At 44.7% G+C, this 20,786-nt stretch overlaps 1 protein-coding gene across 3 annotated transcripts in view; it reads right to left on the bottom strand.

Moving 5' to 3' along the window:
* Nucleotides 1–20,786, bottom strand: part of EBF2 (EBF transcription factor 2) — a 144,195-nt gene that overhangs the window by 36,722 nt on the left and 86,687 nt on the right. For all 3 annotated transcript variants that reach the window (XM_032712739.1, XM_032712740.1, XM_032712742.1), the window contains exon 7: nucleotides 7,408–7,489. In XM_032712739.1, coding sequence (XP_032568630.1) covers nucleotides 7,408–7,489 — 82 coding nt within the window. The remainder of the gene's footprint in view (nucleotides 1–7,407; nucleotides 7,490–20,786) is intronic.

The following is a 20,786-nucleotide window of genomic DNA, read 5'->3' as shown; positions in this document are numbered from 1 at the left end:
CATTATTGTGTCTCCCAGGTGGATTTGTGGGGGGCAACCCCTGCTCAGAACCCCCGAGGAGGGTTCACCCCCCGTGACACGCAGACAAACCACCTTTAGCACATTAAACTGGGGCTCTCTGAGCTCCACTGCCCCTCCTTCACCTCCCTGCACAGCTCAGGGGGTTGGATTTCTTTCCAAACCTTCACCTGGACACTGCAAATTTCCCTCCCCCACCTGCACACTGTCCCAGTATTTCCATATTCTATTGAGTGCTCCTCTTCCAGTCCCAGATATGCAAATAAATACACCTCCCCATGTATTTTTAAAGCTGTATCAGTCACAGACACCTATTTAGACATATGGTGCAAACATTCCAGGCATACAGGCATTGACTTACATGTAACATATCTCATCACTGTGTAAATGATCTCTCTCAAAAAATTCCTGTTACCATTCCAAGTGTGGAAAAAATTCTTTATGACATTGTACATCTGGAAACAATATTACATTCCTGATGCACTTTCCCTTGTAACTCTCCAGTCGCAGCACCATGTTATTTTAACTTTAAAAAACAAAACAAAAAAAACCCCCAAAAAACTACTATGAGGATTAAAAAAATGATCATCATTATTATTATTATTATTATTTTCCAGCTGAGTGGAAGGAAAGATGTCAGGGCTCATCCTGCTGCCTGCACTTGGACAGAGTTGCCATTGATGTCAACAGGCTTTTTGGTTGAGGGAGTAATTCAGGAGTAGAGCCTGGATATGATGTGTTTGCTTCATAGTTGGATTAGGAATAAGATAAACAACGTGGAAAATGCCAGCAGAGCCTCTCTCTGCTCCAAACTTCCATTGAATTCTTTGGGAAATCCTCCCTGAGCCCCCTGAGCCTGCTGCCAACGGGACAAAGTGTGCACGTGGCCTCCATTGCAGGCTGGGGTCTCCAAAGTTTCTGGGACACAGGGCTAGGAGACAGATCCTGGGTCACCCCCACCTTGTCTCCTGCTGTCACAGACACCCAAACCATGGAGCTGCTTTTAGAAAGTCATTTTCCACCATTTGGAGCTTTTGCCTCTGGCACTCCTCTTGTTTTAAAGCCTCCTCGTCCTGGGGCTTGGGGTATTTATGGTTTAAAGCCTAAATTCCCTCCTAGTCACTTTAGATTTAACAGTAGCTTCAAAAATTCTTCTTTCCCATCCTGTCTTACCTGAGGATCTTTTCAGACAGCAGCTCCAGCCCTTCTCAGTGCATGTCCCTGAAGTTCTGGAGCCCAGCTCTTGTCCAGCCCCTCTCACCTCAAGGACCATTCCTGCAGCTGCTCCAGTGGCACTTTCATTCTCTTTTACTATGGTTACACCAGGATATTGGATCCAACAGGGAATCAGGGGGGTACAATGGTACAAATGCACCCTCCTTTCTCCTGGCAGGATGGGACACAGTGGATCTCCTCTGTGGTCTGTTTTTAATGGGTGAGGCACAGCTCTGGGAACTCACTGTCCCAGAGGCTAGTTAGGCTGCAGATCTGAGCAAATTTAGCTCCTTGAGACCTTTTTGAGTCAGTCCTTCCCTTCCTCACACAGAATCTAAAATAACAGCACCTTCTGCTGGGTCAGTCACCACCTGATGAAGAAATTTTCCCCCCAGCCCAGGCCCTGCTGATCCCAGCTGCGTGTATTTTGGCATCTATACCTGGGAAATTAGTCTCCCCTGATGATCAATCCATGCAGTATTCACCTCTAACAGCTCAGTGGTCCCTATCCATGCCCAAATCTGGGTCTCTGGCCCATTCCTTCCCCATCAGTCCCAAAAGGGATTTTGCTTCGGACCGGTTCTGTTTTATTCCCGCCGCCCCTTTTCGGTTCTCCCAGCCCACATTCCTTTCTCCCGGGCTCACCCCACCCCTCTTAATCATCTTCCATCCCCCTGGCTGACACAGAGCCCTCGGTGCTTTGTGGCAGAGCAGAGCTGGGTGAATTCCCAGCCCCAGCCAGCTTTGCTCACGTGCCTGATGATGAACTGAGCCGAGCGCTCGGAGGTCAGGAAGGAAACCTCCCCGGGGATACACCTTGTTATTTTTCCTTTCTCTTCCCCCCTGGAGCATCCAGAGGGGGGGCTGTACCTGCCAGGAAACATTCCATGTCATGTTTTCTGCTGAAAACAGAGGGCAATTACTGACCTTTCTCTTTTTGTTCCTACAAAAGCGTGTTGGTTCAGAGCTGACCAGTGTTAGCACCGATGTTCTGCCAGGAGCTGTTTAATCCCAGTGTTACTGGAGGAAGCAGAATTCCCACTCAACAGGGGTGGGGGGTGTGATCCCCAGGTCTCAGCTGAAGCATTTTAGCTGAAGTGCCTCATCTTAATCCCCTGGAATTATTGGCCCCATCACACACTGGTCGTTACCATTAAGTGTCATTGGGCTTCAATCAAGTTCTCCGGGAGAAATCCTCATTAAATGGGGGGGAATCAGTTTTAATATTTCTTTTTTTTTTTTTTAAAATTCCAGTCCTGGGAGAATCCTTCCCTGAGAATACAGCACAGACTAAATTTCCCTGTGTAAACTCAGATTTGCAGAGTAGCTGAACTCAAACAGTCAGCACTGTGTTTGAAAAGGTGATTTCAGGATGCTTTTTACCCCCTTTTTCCACTAAAAGGTTTCACTTGAAAATACTCTAATTGATAAATAATAATATTTACTCCAGCTGAATTCACAATATGTTCATATTACTCGATCTCTGTGGGTTTTGTGCATCCATGCCATGAAAATAACCGTGGAAATAGTTCTAGAAAGATTTCCCTTTTTTACTTACTGGCATTGAAACAGTGATTCACAACAAAATTATGTTGCTACAGGAGGAAAAAAACCACTAAAATAATGATCACACATTCCTTCACTTCTGAGGTAAAACATGTTTTTCAACAGCAGAAAAATATTTGTATTTGGTTAAAAAAAAAAACAAAACAAAAGGAAAGGTAACAGATTTTCCTCGTACCTTTGAAGCTCTACTTAATATCAAAGCAAATTTCAAGGAGTTAACCTGATCACAAAGCAGCTGGTGTTGCTCTCCAAACTAAAGAATTATACTAAAAATAAAAACCCCACCTCTTCAGGCATCTGGAGCTGGATTAAATTTGCAGTGCAGTGTTAATGTAACCTTTCCTCCCCTTTTTCTCCCCACTCTCCTTTTTATTTTTTCTTTTTTTTTTTTTTTTTAAATGACCGTGGTAGAAGTGAAATCTAACATTTAATTCAGCTGAATGTGTTGCAACTGTGCCATAAAATATGGAGGTCTTGTCATGTGTCTACAAGGGAGGTTTGGGCCGGGCTCAGAGAGCGGATCCCAGGGCCTTGGAAAATTGGGAATGAGCCAAACCAAGCCCAAACTGTGCAGCTTCACACCCATCTCTAATCAGAAGCATTGACTTGACACTTTTCCAGCCATGAGTAACCATTCTTCCATGCTGGAAGAACTCAATAGGATGCATTGTACAGCACTTATTTCCATGTCTCTTATTCATATTTGGGTCTCAACAACAAAGCCTGAGCTTTGGGCTTTCGTTCAAGCTCCAAAGAGCAAAAAAAAAAAAGGGTTTGGTGAGACCTTTTCAGCTCCAGGTTTGAGTAGTAATTTAAATTAGAACTTTGAAGTGAGGATTATCTCTTCTGCTTTGTTTAATAATCACTAAAATAATTTAAAAAAGAATATCTAGGTGTCTCCTGATGAGCACTACTCCACTGAAAATGAAAATATTTTGTTCTGCAGAAGAACACAGGTAGGAATTAAAACATCCCCAGCTGAGCATCACTGCAAAAGCCTGTTTGCAGAAGGCAAGTGAAGTGCCTGGAAAAGCCTGGAAAAGGGGGGCCTTAATGATAACACCTGTACAACTAATTCATTACCAAAAAAATCAGTGCAGGTTTTAGATATGGCCCAAGACTGAAACATAAGGAATGAAATCATAACACAGATCAAGCACCTACTGCCCTGTGCTTTTTCACCTTGATTTTTCTCTCTCACATATTCCTGTGCTGGTCAGGGTACAACTGTCCTTTCAAACCTAATAAACAATTCTGCACATTAATGACTTTGCCTGATGATTAAAATGAAAATTGGTGTGCAAACAGACCCTTAATCCTTTAAAAGAATCTTTTTTTCTTTTTTTCCCCCACTTCTGACTTCGGGGGTTGACGGCAGGCAGGCAAAAAAAAAGCCTTTGCCAAAATTCAAAATGCGAAAACGCAACAAATTAAAAAAAAAAAATCAATTAAAAAGAAAAAAAAGGAGGGTGCAGAAGACACTGGAGCATTCAAGAACACTCTTAACTTTGGTTGTATCCAGAGAAGTCATCCTTCTATCCTTAGAACCAAGGAGGCAGACAGAAAACAAGCTGTCTCTGCTTATTGTCTTTCCTGTTCATCACGGCTGATTTCCCTTGGAACAGGGAGCTCTGCTGGTCCCAAAGTGTCAAATTTTAGCAATCAAGCGGCTTTTTTGTGTCTTTTTTTATCCAGACTGACCTCTGCAGCCCAGAACAAAGCTCGTGGAGCCCCGTGTCCGGCTTTGAAGGGGCCTGAAGGAGGAATCAAAACCTCAGGAATTTCGCAGTTTGGCTCAGAGGGTTCATTTTCGTGATCCGAAAAAAGTCCCCTCGACATTTTTGCTTTCGACAGAAAGTAAAATTAAACTCGGTGGTTTTGCCTGATCTCGGTTAATTCGGGGGTCTGAGCTGAGATTCTCACACTGAAACTCCAATGGGATGAACTCCTGGAGACTGGGAGTGTGGGAGGAGTCGAAGTTATCCCTGAAAAACAGACCCGCGGAGTTTCACTTGGCTCAGCTTTTCCCACCTTGGCTTGTTCCAAGGCAGAAAAGCCAGAGGAAGAGTCTGTCCCAGCTCCTTTTCCTCCCCTAAAGTGCTGATTTTGGTCCAGAGATCAAAAGCAAGGCCAGGCAACACCAGGTGGATGTGCCGAGGAACGGAGGAATTCCATGGAATTCCAGCCCCATCCACGTGGGGCTGCAGGCCTCAGTCCAGCTTCCCTGTCGTGTTTCCCTGGAAATCTGAGGCTGTTGGGGCTCTGCTCCATCTGCATTTGGGTGGGGAGGCCCAGAGGTGACACAGAGGACAGGGCTGGTGCTACAGATTCCCGCCCCGAAAAATCGGCTCCAAACTCCTGCAGTTCAGCACCTGACGGAAATCTGGGATGGAAATCTGGGATTTAAACCCAGGGGTTTTGGGGAATAGCCAGCACGAGCTTGAAATCAGAGCTGAATTGCTCCCCTGTCCAGGTGTGTTTGGGCCCAGAATTTCAATTTTGGCTGTGACACCCAATATTCTGTGTAACGTGGCAGTGCCTCCAGTCCCCAGGTGCTGATCAGGAGCACGATTTTTTTACAAACTCATAACAACACCCCCCCAAAAAGAGCCTGTATTTAGGTTTCATTCCATTCCACAGTCACCTCCAAGAGCCAACAAGATCTGTTTACATGCTGTAAAATGGGTTTTCCTTTGCTCTCCAGATTTTTTTTTTATATTTTTTTTGCATTCTTGGCAGATGAAAATTAATTGGTGTTTTTTTCTTTCTGGAAACTGCCACTTGAGATAAAAAAATCAGTCTGAATTTCCTAACAATGAGCACCTCTTTTTTTTCCTCCTGTCTTATCATCTCTAAAAAACACAGAATGAAGAAGTCACTGCAACCCCTTTAAACTACAAGTGAAAAAAATTAAGTTGGTCAGGAATTTTTCTTTAAATTTCTTCCTGCTCCAAATAAAAAAGAAAAAAATTTAATAACTCCTTTTTATTTTTTTTTTTTTTGCCTACATTTCTTTAATTTTTTGAGCTTTTGTTTTGCAGGATTCCTCTTAAATTTGAACTCTTTTTTTTTTTTTTTTCAATAAAAATTTACCTCCCGCGAATTTTTCATCACCGGCAAAAGTTAAAAATAAAATATAAAAATCACTTGTCTGTGAAAACATGTTTTGGTGGAAAGTTTTAAGCAACTCTGTCAACTCCTGTGGAGCTTTAACTTCATTTAATAAATGAGGAAGCTGATGCAAGTGAACAAGAAACATGAAGCAATGAAACATGAATTTCCAGACCTACAGATGTCACCTTCCCTTGTCAAGCCTGGTGGGTCTACAAGAAAACCACCCGTCCCTCAATGAGATAAAATCCAATTTGTAGCAGGGATGTGACCCAGGGAAGACAAAATAATGATGAGAACAAGGTTTCCATCGGTGGCTTTTGAAGGCTCTGGGTGACAAAGGATTTTCAAATGTCCTCCTGGATTTGACCACGAAGTTTTACCAAGGTGAGCAGTGAATATTATATTTGTATAATATATACTAAATATCTATACTAATTGTATAATATATACTAAATATATATACTAAATGCATGTATATTTGTATAATATTTACTAAATGAAAGGGGAAATGGCTCAGTAAAGGTCACACAGTAAATTTGGGGTGTAGCCCAAGCGCCGGATTTGCATCCCTGTGGTCCCTCACTCTCCCCTCTCCACAGTTCATTCCAGCACCACTTTCCTCAGCACTGCAGTTAATTCCAGCACCACTTTCCTCAGCCACGTCCCTTCCCACCTGACAGCACATCCAGGGAGGAAAAGGCTGCCCCGTTCCCTTTCCATTTTCATAGGGGCTAAGCTACAGGTGAAGGACTTTATTTATTAAAGCTGAGAGGGCCGGGAGCCCGCGTGTGCCTCTCCCTCCCCGCCACGGCCACACTTCACCTCCTCCTGGGTTTTTATGAGCTGGAATTCACAATCCATCAGCCACGGGGATGATGAAACCAGTGGCAGATTTCACTGCAAAGCAGCTGGGTCATCGTCCCGCGGGGCTTGTTGCTTTGCTGTGTGAGATCTTAAAGTGACCATCGCTGTTTTGGCTCCTCGGGTGTTTGTGTGGCTTTTTTTGTTTTTTTTTAAAGAAGCCAAAAAGGAGGGGATGAGAGTGTTAGCAGGCTGAAAAAAAAAAAAAAAAGGGTGGAAAGAGGTAAGGAGTGGAGGGAAATGAGGAGTAGCACGTACAGAGTTACTTTGAAAAATTCTGAGGCTTCTAAGTATCACAAACACGATCCCTGCTGTGGGCAGCTGGATGCGAGAGAGCTTTGCCCGAGGGTGTCAAATCAAATATCCACCGCTGGTTGGTGCAGCACATCACTCCCCCTGGGGGATTGGGAGTGGAAAAAGAGGGGGGAATAAAAAAAAAAAAAAAATAAAAAAAAATTTAAAAAGGGGGGAAAAGGTTTAAACACAACAAATGGAGAAAAACTCGAGCACTGCCTGCTCTGGGTTCTCGTGTGCTGTCATCATATTTATTATGAGCAGTGGAGGAGAGAGGAGGGGGGAAAGGAAGAGAGGAAAAGGAGCAGACAGGTTAATGCTGAGCCTTATAAGACTTACCTGGAACCGTCTCATGTCTCTTGGGTTTCCTGCTGTTTTCAAGCAGTTCTGATTGCACTTGAGAAAAAATTTTAAGAAGAATCTGGAAAGACAAAGAACCACATCACTTCTGTTACCCATAGGGAAAGGTGCTGTTGTGTCCTGTGTTAAAGTACATATGCCAGGGATTTATGCAGTGATTTACATGATGGGGTATCTTATAGGATGTCAAAAGAGAAACCAAACAAATAAAGCCAAATCTTAACAGAGAGAAGTTTAAAAAAAAATCAGGTAAAGTGCAACCAACGTGCCTGAAACCCACCCTGGGTCTGACCACACAATTTTAGTCCCTTCCTTTATCTCTCCCTCGCATACAAGGTCTTTCTTTTGCTGTCTGGAGGGATTTTCCACGAAACAATGCAGAAGGATAATGGTATTGTGGGAATGACAAGAACCAACAGGGCAACCCTGCAGCAGATAAGCCTCGAAACCACTTCGGGGTGTTTAAAACCAGAACCAAGAGAGGAATCCGAGGAGGTTCCCTCACACTGACATTTTTTTGTTGTGAAGATTCCAGTGACTGAAGCAGAGAAGCAGTAAAATATCCAGATTATAATCTCCCCAAGATTTAGAGGGAGGACAAGGAAAATACAACCCCAAGTGCTACATGACAGCTCATGCTGTCCAAGCAGATAAACCCATTAACATGGGACAAACTTCTGGTGCCAATTATTTTTGCCCTGTCACACCCTCTTTTTTTTTTTTTTTTTTTTATGTGTTTTAATACTCTGGAGAGTTCAGCTCATCAAGTTGAACCTTCAGCACTCTTGGGTGACTTACCCAACACCAAACACAAGAGATTTGAGAGTCTGGAAATATTAAACAGCAATTTTTCTGTGAGATTTTCCACTGAATTTTATGGCAAATCCAGGGAGGAGAGGACTCATCCCTTTATTTGATTAATGTGATTAAATTTATGAACTTCATAAAGAAAGAAACTCCACAAAAATCCACATTTTTTGGATTAAAAGCAAAACGAGCCCGTCTTCAAAATTCAGACATGAGCAAGACATTTTTTTGCATCCTCTGTCACAAATGAAAATATTCCCTGTGATTCTTTTCCTTTCTATTTATAGGACAAACCACGTTGAACCACAACAATCTCAATTACCAAAATAAATCAAAGACGGCTTTAGAAGGGGGGAAAAAAAAAATAAATAGTCGAAGAATTGATTTGGAATACAAAGAACAAGTTATTTATTTATTTCTCCTCGCTTTCCTTAAAAAAAAAAAAAAAATCAGCTTTTGCAGTAAGTTAAAGTCCCAGGTGAGCCAGGCCTATTTCCCTTTCTGTTACTATGACAACGATTTTTTACCGCAGTCCCTAAGTCCCTTCAGAACTCACACATTCATGCCTTGAATTAGAACTTTAAAGGAGAAAGATGGATATTTCCTGGGTTTACCAACAGCACCCACCAAAGCAGTCCTGCCACGAGACAATGAGGCAGAAAAACCCGCTCTCCCTTGTTTAGGGCACCCCTTGGCCCCGGGGTGTTCCTGCTCCTTCGGCCCCAAAACGCAGAGAAACCGCCGAGGGTTGGACCCGTTGGTGTGTCGCCGGAACAAACAAAACCCTTCAGAAACCCCACAACAACTGAACCTGCAAAAAACACCCAGGAAACCTCCTATAAAACAGCTGCCCCAAAATCCACCCCGAGAGCAAGCCACTTAAATTAAAATCCCCCCTTTTTTTTCCCCCCTTAAATGTATGAGATGTTTAGAGAGTGTTTCTTTTCCCTGCGAGTGCGTTTTGCTGTTGTTTTCTCCGTTTTTCCTTCTCCTTCCCTATTTAAAGAGCTCTTGGGGTTTTTTTCCAGGGGGTCCTGCTGGGATGTCCCTTCACCTGGGGCAGGTTGAGCAGGGAAGAGGTGTCAGTGCTCAGCTCTCAGGGGGGGTCAATCCTGCCGACAGATCCCGGGCACCTCCCTGGATTCCGACCTAAAAATCCCACAGAACTTCCTTCCTCGGGAGCAGCACTGAGTGAATATATTCCCTCAAATAAATCCTACTGACTCCTCGTGCTGCAACCTGTGACCCCTTTCATTTAAATGATTTGGGACCTCTTTTCTTGGAGGGAGATTTCATCCCTGAGAATGTTTTCCGAAGGAAAAATCCGCCGCGCTCCGAGATTCACGGGAGGCTTCAAGGCAGAAATGTTGCTCCCAAACCCTCCTTTTTTATCTCCCCCTCTTCTCACAGATACCCCAAAAAAACTATTTGCAGGTAGATAAAGGTGGCCCTGAGACGTTCCCGGGGAAGGGAAAACTGCAAAGTGGAACCAAACTAAGACAACGAAGGAACTTTGACACGAAAATCAACGAGCTGATTTCTCCTGCAGGAAGACTGCAAACAGAAATCCACAAGTTGTTGCTTCCAGGGAAAATATAAAACAAATTAATCAGGAAAACGGCCCCTTTCCTTTTTTAATTTTTTTTTTTTTCTTTTTGAATGCTTTGCATCCCGTTCTTTGAGGGGAGAAAAACGATCAGATGAAGAACTAAAAATGAGGAAAGCGAGCGAAGAAAAAGTGTCTGGGAGAGAACTCACGGCTGAGTTTGGGAAGAGCAAAGATCCTGCAGGGCTGTGTGTGACACAAACCCCTAAAGGGCAAATACAGGGGGGAAAAGCTCTAAATGTCACCCCTAAAATGCAGGCACAGAGGGGAAAAAAATCTAAATGGAACCCCTCAAAGGCAGGTACAGAGAAGCAAAATTCTAAATGTACATTTAACAGCATCCACGAGCAAACTCTGCAGCACAGTGAACTAAAATGATGTTTTTCTGCTAAATGCCTCCAGAAAATCAAGGTTTAGATCCTCATCAAGCATAAACGAACAATTAAAGGTGGATTTGGAATTAAATCTGGGTTGATTCAGACCAAGGGGGGGTGTTGTCCATTAAAAGCACAGAGAAAAGAAAACTCTCCCTGTGCTGCTGCACCACTGACTGCTCTGCCACAGACACATCCAAACCCACAGAGCTCTGGGCTCCTGACCCAGGATATTTATCCAGCAGCAATTTGGGGATCTGTTGTGGATTATCCCACCTGGGATAACTTTCTGGAATCGCTGAGCAGCTCAACTGCTGGAAATTTTGCCCCTTTAAGACCCCACAAAATCACCTCATCTCCCCTCTGAAAGTGCTGGCTTTGACTTTAGCACTTAAACATCGTGGCAGAATTCAGATTTATTGCTAAGACGTTTGTAGTTCCTTCAGAGCTCGCTGGATATGCTGCACTGTGATGGTTTTCCCTCCCATCACCCCCAAATTTAGGTTGAATTTCATTTAGATGCACACACGAGAATTTTTATCTTTTCTCCAGTTCAACCACATCTCTCTTTTTCTCCTCTCTGGGTTCCTCCAGTCAAATTTTAGCTGCAACTGGGCATCTGCATGAAGAATTTGGGAGGTTGTTATATATATATATACATATATATATATATTTTAAGTGGTTGCATCTGGGAAAGGCATTAATATTTATTGCAGCATTTGAATAAAAATGACTTGGGGGGAGCAAAGAGGAGGGAAGGTTTAGCACTAAATGAAGCTGATTTAGGGGTAACAGGAGAATTGCAGAAAGGTTTTATTAATTTTTTTAAATGAGAACCTTTAGCCAGTTTTTGGCCTTAACCTATATATATATATATATACATACATCCAAAAAATTGTTGGGAAAAAAAAGGAATTATAAAAAATTATCACATTGTCATGTTTCTTAGCCAGCTTTTGGTCTTGCTAAGGCCAGCTTTAGGTCTGAGTTTAGCAGGTAACTCTGACTCCAGTCAAGCAGAGGGAATGTGGTTCTTCCTCTCACAGATCAGCATTTCAGGGTGCTGGGGGAAAACAAACACTTCTGAACAACTACCCCTAAAAACTCTGGCATTACAATAGAAAACCTGCTTGACTTAATGCAGAAACATAAAATTAATGAAGATATAACTGTAGACTTTTTCTTTTCCTGTTGTCTCTCACAGAGTTGACCTCACTGGGCACAGATTGATGCCTTTGCATCTCCAAAATGCCACCTTAAATCTGCCTCCCTCTGTTAGGGTTTAGAGGGAGCTATTTTAAAAGTTGCTGCTCCTCCTGCTGGGAGTCACCCCCCAGCTGATGAATCATTGAAGTGCCCCTTTTTCACTTCAGGACAGAGACAGCTGTGTTACCTCAACTGGGTTTTGGCAGTGCCATGAGCAAATCCTGTCTGACTTGGGGGGGGAAGCACGTTGGGAATGTTGGTTCCATCCATAGCAGAGCTGTTCATGGACAGGGAGAAAGGGTGATGCAGACCAAGTCTGGTCTGGCATCAATCAAGCAGTTGTTGCCCCTCAGTCCCTGTGTGTGCCCAGATTTTCAGGTTCTGTCCCTACCTGAGGCAACTACAACCTCTGTCCCACAGCTCTGAGGGTGTTTATCCATCTCAGGTGACTGAGAAGAATCAAACTGACCTGAAGCAAATCCCACTGGAGTCAGAAAAAGCTTCCTGGTGGCTTCAACAGCAGCCCCACGTGCAACAGAAGGTGAAACTTTGAAAAAAACCCCCATTAATAAGTTTTTAACACCCTGTCCAAGAGCCGGGACGGGTGAGTGTCACCACAGGGGCCCTCAGGAACAGGGAATGTGCTTTGTGTTCTCCCAGTACAAGTCTGGGGGACTCAAACTTCCATGAACTCTGCCCCAGGAAACCCCTCTGCAGAGGTGCTGCCACCCACCAGTGCACAGGCCAAGATCCCAGGGCCTGGAAAATGGGAGGGAACTGCTCCCCATCCCATCCCATCCCATCCCATCCCATCCCATCCCATCCCATCCCATCCCATCCCATCCCATCCCATCCCATCCCATCCCTCCTGACTCCTGGTTCTGCATCTTCCCTAATCTTCCCATCCACCCTCTGTACCATCTTAAAATACAGCTACAGAATCAAGAGGTTACAACCTTGGTTGTATCTTGGGAACAGCCTCTGGATGCACTTCCAAAACACCCCTTGTGAAGCAAACACTGAGATAATTCTGGCTTGTTTGGGTTACTGTGGAGTTTGGTTTTGTGGCCTCAGTCGTTTCTTGGCATGAGAAGGTGCCTCTCATCTAAATAATTGTGATTATGTTTATCAGCAAATCCTATGATGCCAAAATCTAATGAAAACATAAAGACATGGTGCCATTCTGCTTAAACAACTCAAAAAAAGTCACAAAGGGAGCAAAGAAAGAAACAGAAGTTGTTATTATGAGTATCTGTGCCCCAGTTAAAAAATATCAAGTTTAAATATACTATGAACTGCAAAACTATTATTATTCCAGTGAGGGCCTGACTCCAACTCCATCAGAGCAGGGAAATTCTGGATCAGGGTGTCCCGTCCTCCCCTCAGCTCACCCGTGTGTGTCTTGGCAGTGCAAACTCTGAGATAAGTGTGACAAGTAACTCTACCCAGTGCCCCAACATGACAAAGTATTTTGAAGCTTTCCTTCAGATTTCTTCCTTTCAAAGGGACTAGGTCAGATTTGAAGGTCGCTGTTCAAAAATCAATTAATTGCATTTATTTGATACCATCATCCTGATTTTAATGACTATCACAGTAGAAGACTTCTTTGTAATCTGAATATTTATCTCTGGAGTAATTTCGGTCTATTATGTCAGTGTGTGTTATTAGGGAGCTGATGAGAAAATTTCCCACTCTTTTTCCAGCAGTTATAGTCAGTGTGGGATCAGGGATTGCACAGAGGCACTTTAAATGAACATACACCTTATACTGTGTGAGAAATGAGTGAGGTTATTACAATAAGCCAGAGTATTTATATGATACTCCACAAACAGCAGCTAATTAATCTTCACAAAACTCCTGTGCATAAAGTGTGAACCCAGTTTAACAAACGTGAAAACCAACATATGTAGGTCAAGAGACTTTTCTGAGTTTGTCAGAGATTTGCTGGTGGAGGAGGAGGAGGAGGGAGCAGGAGTGAGGTGAGATGAGATCCCAAGCCTAGACCAGGAGAAGAGGACTTGGGTGTTCATTTGTCACTTGTTTTTTAATAGAAAGACTCCAGTTACACCCCAAAAAAAGGGCAGAATAACCTTATGCCTGTTTTTCCTCCCCCCCCAACAACCTCCTCATTTCCTGATGGGACAAACTAGAAACACTTCTCAATCCTTTTGCCTAAATTCAAAGTAACTTCTTCAGCTGCTTAGGCTGTTCTCCAGCTCCACACTTCTGCTTGCAGTCACTCACTCCAGTTTAGATTTTCAGTTTAAAGTCTCAGTTTCAATGTGGGAACATTATTTTTTCTGTACCTGATCTCTGAAATGCCACCTGAGCAACACTGTGGGAAGGCAGAAGACAATCAGTGGTGTCTGATTTCCTCTGGCCCCTTGCAAGACTGAGCTCAGACCAGCTGCCACAGTGGAGATAGAGGTGAAAATGGAACAAAAAAAAGGGTTGGGGAATCAGCTAAGAGAGCCCAAGAGACTAGACTACTTTATAAATCAACCTTAAGAATATACAGGGTGGCAGAACCCATCTTAAAACTGCTCCTGGTTGTGGTTTGTTTGCCACAGCAAGAGGTTCCTAATCACACTCATTAAGTCACACTCCATATAATGTATTGAAGAAGGCACAGGATGGAAGTTTTCTGCATTTCAGATGGCTCAAGAAAGAACATTGCACCAGGAGTGCACAGCAATGCCTGGGCTCCATTCATGCCCAACTCCCAGCCTTGTGCCTCAACCACAGAGCAATTCCACCTCAAATATCCCCTTTCTCCACAGCCTGGAACATCATATTTCTCTCTGCCCTCTATCTAGTGCCTTTTTCTTTTTTTCTTTTTTTAAAAAAACCTTAATTTTCACACTAATAGCACCTGAATGCAAACCTGCAACGTGTCACCCAACCTCCAAACACGCTGGGGAACCTGATGTTTATATTCTGATATAAATAAAGTCTGATATTCTGTACATTTTCCACCTTGTGCACAGTTGTCATCTCTAGAGCAGGTCGTGTTCCCCTCGGGCACATCCCCCCACAACTGCAGCTCGCACTCCTCGGGTAAATAAACGCTTCTTCTGTCTTGCAAAGTGATCCCATTCCGAAGAAACAAGGGCTGGGGGAGGCAGAGAGTCGTTTCTGGGTGCTGGATGCAGTTATTTGGCCACATTTGGTAGAGGGAGGGAGAGGAAAAAAGAAACAATCTCCAAGGAGAACCTCCTTGTTTGTGCACTCTGATGAAAACCTGACACCACTAATGAAAATAATAATTGAACTCTATGGGTTCGAATTGAAAATGAAACACAACACTAACAGCGGGTTTGTAATTGCAATTGTTCTCCGAAAAAGTCTTTGGAGGACTCTTTGCAATCCGAGAGGTTTCCCTGATCCTTTGGGCTTTCCTCCTTCCTCCCACCCCAAAACTTTCCAGTAACTTGCAAGACAATGGCTGGAAGCTTTATTTCTCCTGTAAGATCCCTATTATTGCTGCCATTTGGCACGGGCCCAGGTGCCAGAGCACAATCAAAAGTCAATAGGCAGGGAGGTAATGGGGGAGAGGATGGGGCTGACGGGCTGTTGAAAGGGCAGCTCCCGTAATATTCCCCGGCTTATTCCAGGATCTGTGGGCTCCAACTGTGCCCAGCACTGCACAGCCACGTCCTGAAATTGTTCCCGGAGAAAAGACACACAAAGGGCAGGAGGGAAGAAAGGCTTTTGTGCAGCTCAGGGACGGGGAAGTCGAGGCACGGAGAAATCCAGTGGCACAGATGGAGCTGCTCTTCCAGCCCACAGCCACCTCCCCGTTCCTGCCAGTCCAGGGTTGGGATTTTGCTGCTTCTTTTTAGCAGAGACCAGAATTTCATAAAGCTCCTTGCCTCAGCAGGATTTTGCAACCGTGGCCGAATTCTCCTTCCTCACACCCCTGCCAGCCTCAGCAGCACCCACGGGGTTCTCTGCTGGGCTGTGTCACACAGACATGGGCCTGAGGGTGCCCTGCAGTCCTGGGGAAATCCAGTCATTCTTGATATTTATATTCTGATACAAATAAATTCTGATATTCCCTACGTTTTCCACCTTGCGCACAGCTCTCATCTCTAAAGCAGCTCGTGTTCCCTTCACCCTCAGAGCTCCACGCAGGGGCAAATCTACCTTAAAGACCTACTTTGCAAACGCTGCAGATCCCAGAAAGGCTTGGGGGGTTGTTAAGCAAGCACAGACTGATCCCCACTCCGGTTTTTTTGCATGCCCAGAACAACCTACGATTCCTTTCTCTTTGGGCTCCTCCATCCTCTCTCAGCCCCTCGGTGCCCGGAGCCACGCAAGGCTGAGCAGTGAGCACCGATTTCCCCCACTGGCCTCTTTGCTGCGCTGGCTCTGCTGGTTTTTACTGGGGCTGCCAGATGGCAGCGGCCAGCCCAGGAGCGCTCCCGACCCCGCAGTTAACGCGCAGCTCGCTAAGAACTTCCAGGAGATCGCAAAGTTGCGCCGACGGGAAGGCGAGAGGAGGATCCAAGGTTAGGCACCTATTTTACACCTGCCAGAGTGGATATCGCTCAGCTGAAAGCTCCGCTCCTGCAGGAGGCAGCTCTGCCTGTCCCTGAACCGCCTGTGTGGAGAATAAACACGCTCATTCATTTGCTAAAGAGGTGAATTTACATCCCGGAGACTCGGGCCGGGCACGTTTTGCCTCCTCCCCGCTCCGAGGTCTGTTCAGTCGTTAGATCTGCACCTATTGTACTTGTGGGTCTAGTCACAGATGACCTTGAATGGGAGCACTGGTGTAACATTATATTCCTATGACAGATTTATGGATTGGCAGATAGGGGTGCATTCCTTCCCTGAGACAGGACAGCATCCAATGTTTGTTAGCATCATTAAACTAAAACTGACTTTTCACCTGCTCCCATACCATATGCAGCTGCAAATTTTTAAATTAAACTATGAAGCCATGCATAAATTTACATATATTACAGACTAGCCTCTCCATTTAACATGCAAATGTACTCCAATGTTTCAGAACACCTTCTGTCGCTAATTAATTTGCTGAATTATAATTAGACTAATCCTGCATAATTAATAAGCACAGATTTTTTTTTAATTTCTAAGCAGCTTGATGAGATCATTCACTTCCTTCTATAAACTGCTAAGTAACTGTTAAAAAAAATCTGGAAAGAACATATGTGAAAAGGTATGTTTGATGTCGCATACAAATTTAAACTAGCGGGCGAGCTCCGAGGAAGTCAGGATTAATCTAGGTGTGTGCTCCAGGCACAGGCACTGTCAGTGCTGCCTTTCCAGGGGCATGGAGCAAGATTTTCCGTGGGTTTTTTTATCCCTTTTGGACCTTCCAAGATCACAGGCTGAGGCAGAGCAGGCTTGCAGGGCCGTGTGTGGCAGCAGGAGGTGCTCTGGTGTCACCCCCGGCCACGCTGGGTGTGGAGAAACTCCTTTGATGGGATTTGGAATTGTTTTCATTTCGGCTGCCAAAGCTCACTGAGATGGTTCTAGTGCAACAATTAAGCGCTATTAGCACCGGATTCACTCTCTAATGATTAAAATGAAGGGTCTTGCTTTCATGTTGAAGAGGACAGCACGTGCCAACACGGGCTTGAAACGCGCTGGGTTGGACTGGGGAGCCCCTGCCTGGTGCACAAAGAACCCTCATGCACAAAGCAGCCAAATCCTAAGATCTGAGACATGTATCCCCGAGATAATCCTGCAGAGAAAGAGGGAAGGAGCATCCCAAACATCACAGGATACTTCCAGAGAGGGTGCTCAGCCGTTGGAATGGGCTGCCCAGGGAAGGGGTGGATTCTCCATCCCTGGAAGTTTTTAAGGTCAGACTGGATGTGGCATCAGTGCCATGGGCTGGGAACCACGGCGGGGTTGGATCAAGGGTTGGACTTGATGATCTGGGAGGTCCTCTCCAACCCAGCTGATTCTGTGATTCTGTGATTTTGCAAACCAGAAGGCCAACAGTAACACCAGGGTTGTCTTTACAAACACTCTCAGGCAGCTCCTGGAACCTCATTTGCTCTGTTCACCTCCAGACTTTGGGATGGATCATCTGAGCTCTCTTCCTACATCCTTTTTTTGTCTCCACCTCATTCTTTCTCAAATTCAGCACCCCCAACCTCACAGGCTGTTTGCTCCAAGTGTGAGTAAGCAAAACCTCCAACAAGACCCACTTCAACCCAAAAAAGGAGTCAAGAAAAGAATCAACTCCTGTGCCAGGAGACTGCTGAACCACTTCAAGCCTTCAAGTGTGGCTTGGCTACCACAAAAAACTGCATGTAACATCCTTATCAGACACTTCTGCCTGAAGTCTCTGTTGTTTTTTTATTAATTTGGACAAGGGCCCTTCTTCAGATAAATATATCATTTAAATTGACTCGGGTTCTGCACAAATAGAAAAGGTAAAAGCTTAAACAGGACAAGTTTTTGGCCCTGGGTGCCAACCAAGCCTCCTTCTAGTGTTTCCTGCTGGATGGTCAAGGGGAAATGACTCCTTTCTTAAAATAAAAATCAAACCCAACAACTCTTTGGCCCAAGGAAGGCTGGAAATCATCCTGCTGTGCTTTAGCTCATCACAGACCTCCTCAGGATGGAAAAGTGCTTGGGAATGGCACACGTTTACAAAAATCTCTCTTTAAACTAAAAACATCACCTTGAGAGGAAAGGTACAGAAGAATTGCACACTTGGAATCCTGTGCACTCCCAGAGCACAGCAACCTCCTGAGAACATGGAACTAAAGGACACTGGACGTGGAATAAGTCTAACAATTCTGAGTTATATATTTAGAGGCATATTATATATATATAAATTTATAGACATATAATATATACATAAATATATGTGTGTAAAGGACTCTGAACATGGAATAGCTCTAACAATTCTGAGTTATATATTTATAGACGTATTTTATATATATAAATATATATAGTTTCTTTTCTGATAACCACTGAACACACCACCAGTTGACAAGGCAAGTTGGAGAGGAACAAAATGAGCAGAAAAAACATCTTTCTGCCTCCTCCATCTCCTTTTCTTAGTTACTCCATCCCAGCACAGCAAACAGAAAAGATGTAATGAGTTAAAAAAATAAATAAACAAAAATCAGGATTAAGTCTCTATTTTTTCCCTCCACGTTTCTGCCTGCACTTTTTTTTTTTTCTTTTTTTTTCAAACCATGGATGAATTGGCCCAAAGATATTTAGGTCACATGGCTGAGGCAGAAATAGAATCCATATCTCCAGAGCCACAGTGCAAGTCCCTGAAATTCTTTAAAGCTATTCTAGATTTGTCAGAAGAAGACACTTTGCAGCCCCAGCCCATGGTCAAACCCAAATGTCAGCACCCACATCCCTCAGATTTCTGGTAATTTTGCCTTAAAGAGGAAAAATTCTGAGCTCTGAAACCCACCTTTTCCCACCTTTCCCCATATATCCTCAAAAATCCATATTTTAGACAGATATGCACCACCCTTTATTTACGAGGAACGTGAAAATTCCTAACGTGCAGTAAATAAATTAATAAGCAAATATTTCACAGCCAACATTTCATTCATCCCTCTCTACTGGCCCCCAAATTTAATTAACCTTTTCAGTCCCCTTTGATGTAGCACAAACGTGCCAGAGGCCAAAAAAAAGCATCAGTATTTTGGGGTATGAACTGTGTTAATTTGCAGGGGGTGAGACATCAGTGAAGAAACACCTCAGAGTTGATATTTTTTTTATATATATATATTTTTTTCCAGGACCTTAATATGGGGCTGTAGGGAAGGAGCAGAGGGTTGTGGGCATGACCAGGACATCTCAGAAGAGGTTTCATGCAAGAAACTTGGTGTGACTTGGCCAAGTCTGAGCTCAAAACAACCCAAATATTCACTTTTTTTTTTTTTTTTGTATCACCAAAGCCACAATCCTTTAAAGCATCTTAGATTGGGCACCCAGAAAGAGCACGAGGTAAAATTCAAACACTTGGGTGATCACTTGGCTGTAAACTCTGGGCTGGATGAGTTATTTTGCCTCTGGCAAATACTTTGTGCTACAGGAGAAATTGCTTCTCTTCCCTCCGTCCCTCTCCCTCGCACCCCAAGTTGGCTGTGCAGTGGTGTTAACAGGAGGGGAAAATTGCTTCCTGACCTTTCCAGGGATCAATTTACACCCTGAAGCATGAGATTGGTTTCATTTTGGTGTGTGTATATAATACCTGTTCCCACAGAGCTTCAGGCAGCCCAAAACCCGCCGCTCACCTGGGCTGGGGGGACGTTCATGGGCTCAGAGCTGGGCTTGGTGGTGTCCTCCTCTGAGACACCCAAAATCTGGGGAGGGAGCTGCTCCTCCAGCACAGAGAGCAGTGGTTTGGGGGGGAGAGCTTTGATTTCCCCCTTCTGTGTGTGTTCATGGGGTTATTGTAGGGTTTTGTGTTCAGCCACAGCCAGACATGTTCCTGGGGCTTCTGGGAGAAATCCCAAGATAACACTTGGGAATTCATAGAATCATGGAATCATAGAATCACAGAATCATAGAATCATAAAATCATAGAATCATAAAATCATAGAATCAGAGAATCACAGAATCAACTGGGTTGGAAGGGACCTCTGAGATCATCAAGTCCAACCCTTGATCCAACCCCACCGTGGTTCCCAGCCCATGGCACTGATGCCACATCCAGTCTCACCTTAAAAACCTCCAGGGATGGAGAATCCACCCCTTCCCTGGGCAGCCCATTCCAAGGGCTGAGCACCCTCTCTGCAAAGAAATTCTTCCTAATCTCCAACCTAACCCTCCCCTGGCACAGCTGAAGCCCGAGCCCTCTTGTCTTGCTGATGGTTGGGTGGGCAAAGAGACCAACCCCCAGCTGGCTCCCCCCTCCTGTCAGGGAGTTGCAGAGAGTGAGGAGGTCTCCCCTGAGCCTCCTCTTCTCCAGGCTGAACAGCCCCAGCTCCCTCAGCCTCTCCTCACAGCACTTGTGCTCGAATTGCAGCTCCTGGCCTTCCACCCAGTGAAAGGGCACCAAATGCAAAACATCCCATTGCTGGGCCTCTTCCCAAGGCAGATCCAGCTCTGGCTTTGGACTGCAAAATATCCAAAGGAGGGACACAAAGATGGGGAAGGGCCTGGAGGGGCCCTACAAGGAGAGGCTGAGGGCACTTGGCTTGCTCAGCTGGAGAAGAGACTGAGGGGACACTCACCAGGAGCTGCAGCACCTCCCAAGGGGCAGCTCCAGCTCTGTGAGCAGGGACAGGACCCTGGAAGAGCTGGAGCTGTGTCAGGGCAGGGTCAGGTTGGATCTCAGGGAAAGGTTCTTCCCCCAGAGGGTGGTTGGGCACTGCCCAGGCTCCCCAGGGTTTGGTCACAGCCCT

The sequence above is a fragment of the Chiroxiphia lanceolata genome, chromosome 28 (assembly GCF_009829145.1).
Source record: "Chiroxiphia lanceolata isolate bChiLan1 chromosome 28, bChiLan1.pri, whole genome shotgun sequence".
In the NCBI taxonomy this organism is placed as follows: Eukaryota; Metazoa; Chordata; class Aves; order Passeriformes; family Pipridae; genus Chiroxiphia; species Chiroxiphia lanceolata.
The sequence above is the reverse complement of the archived record's forward strand: the minus strand, read 5'-3'. Positions and strand labels throughout refer to the sequence as shown.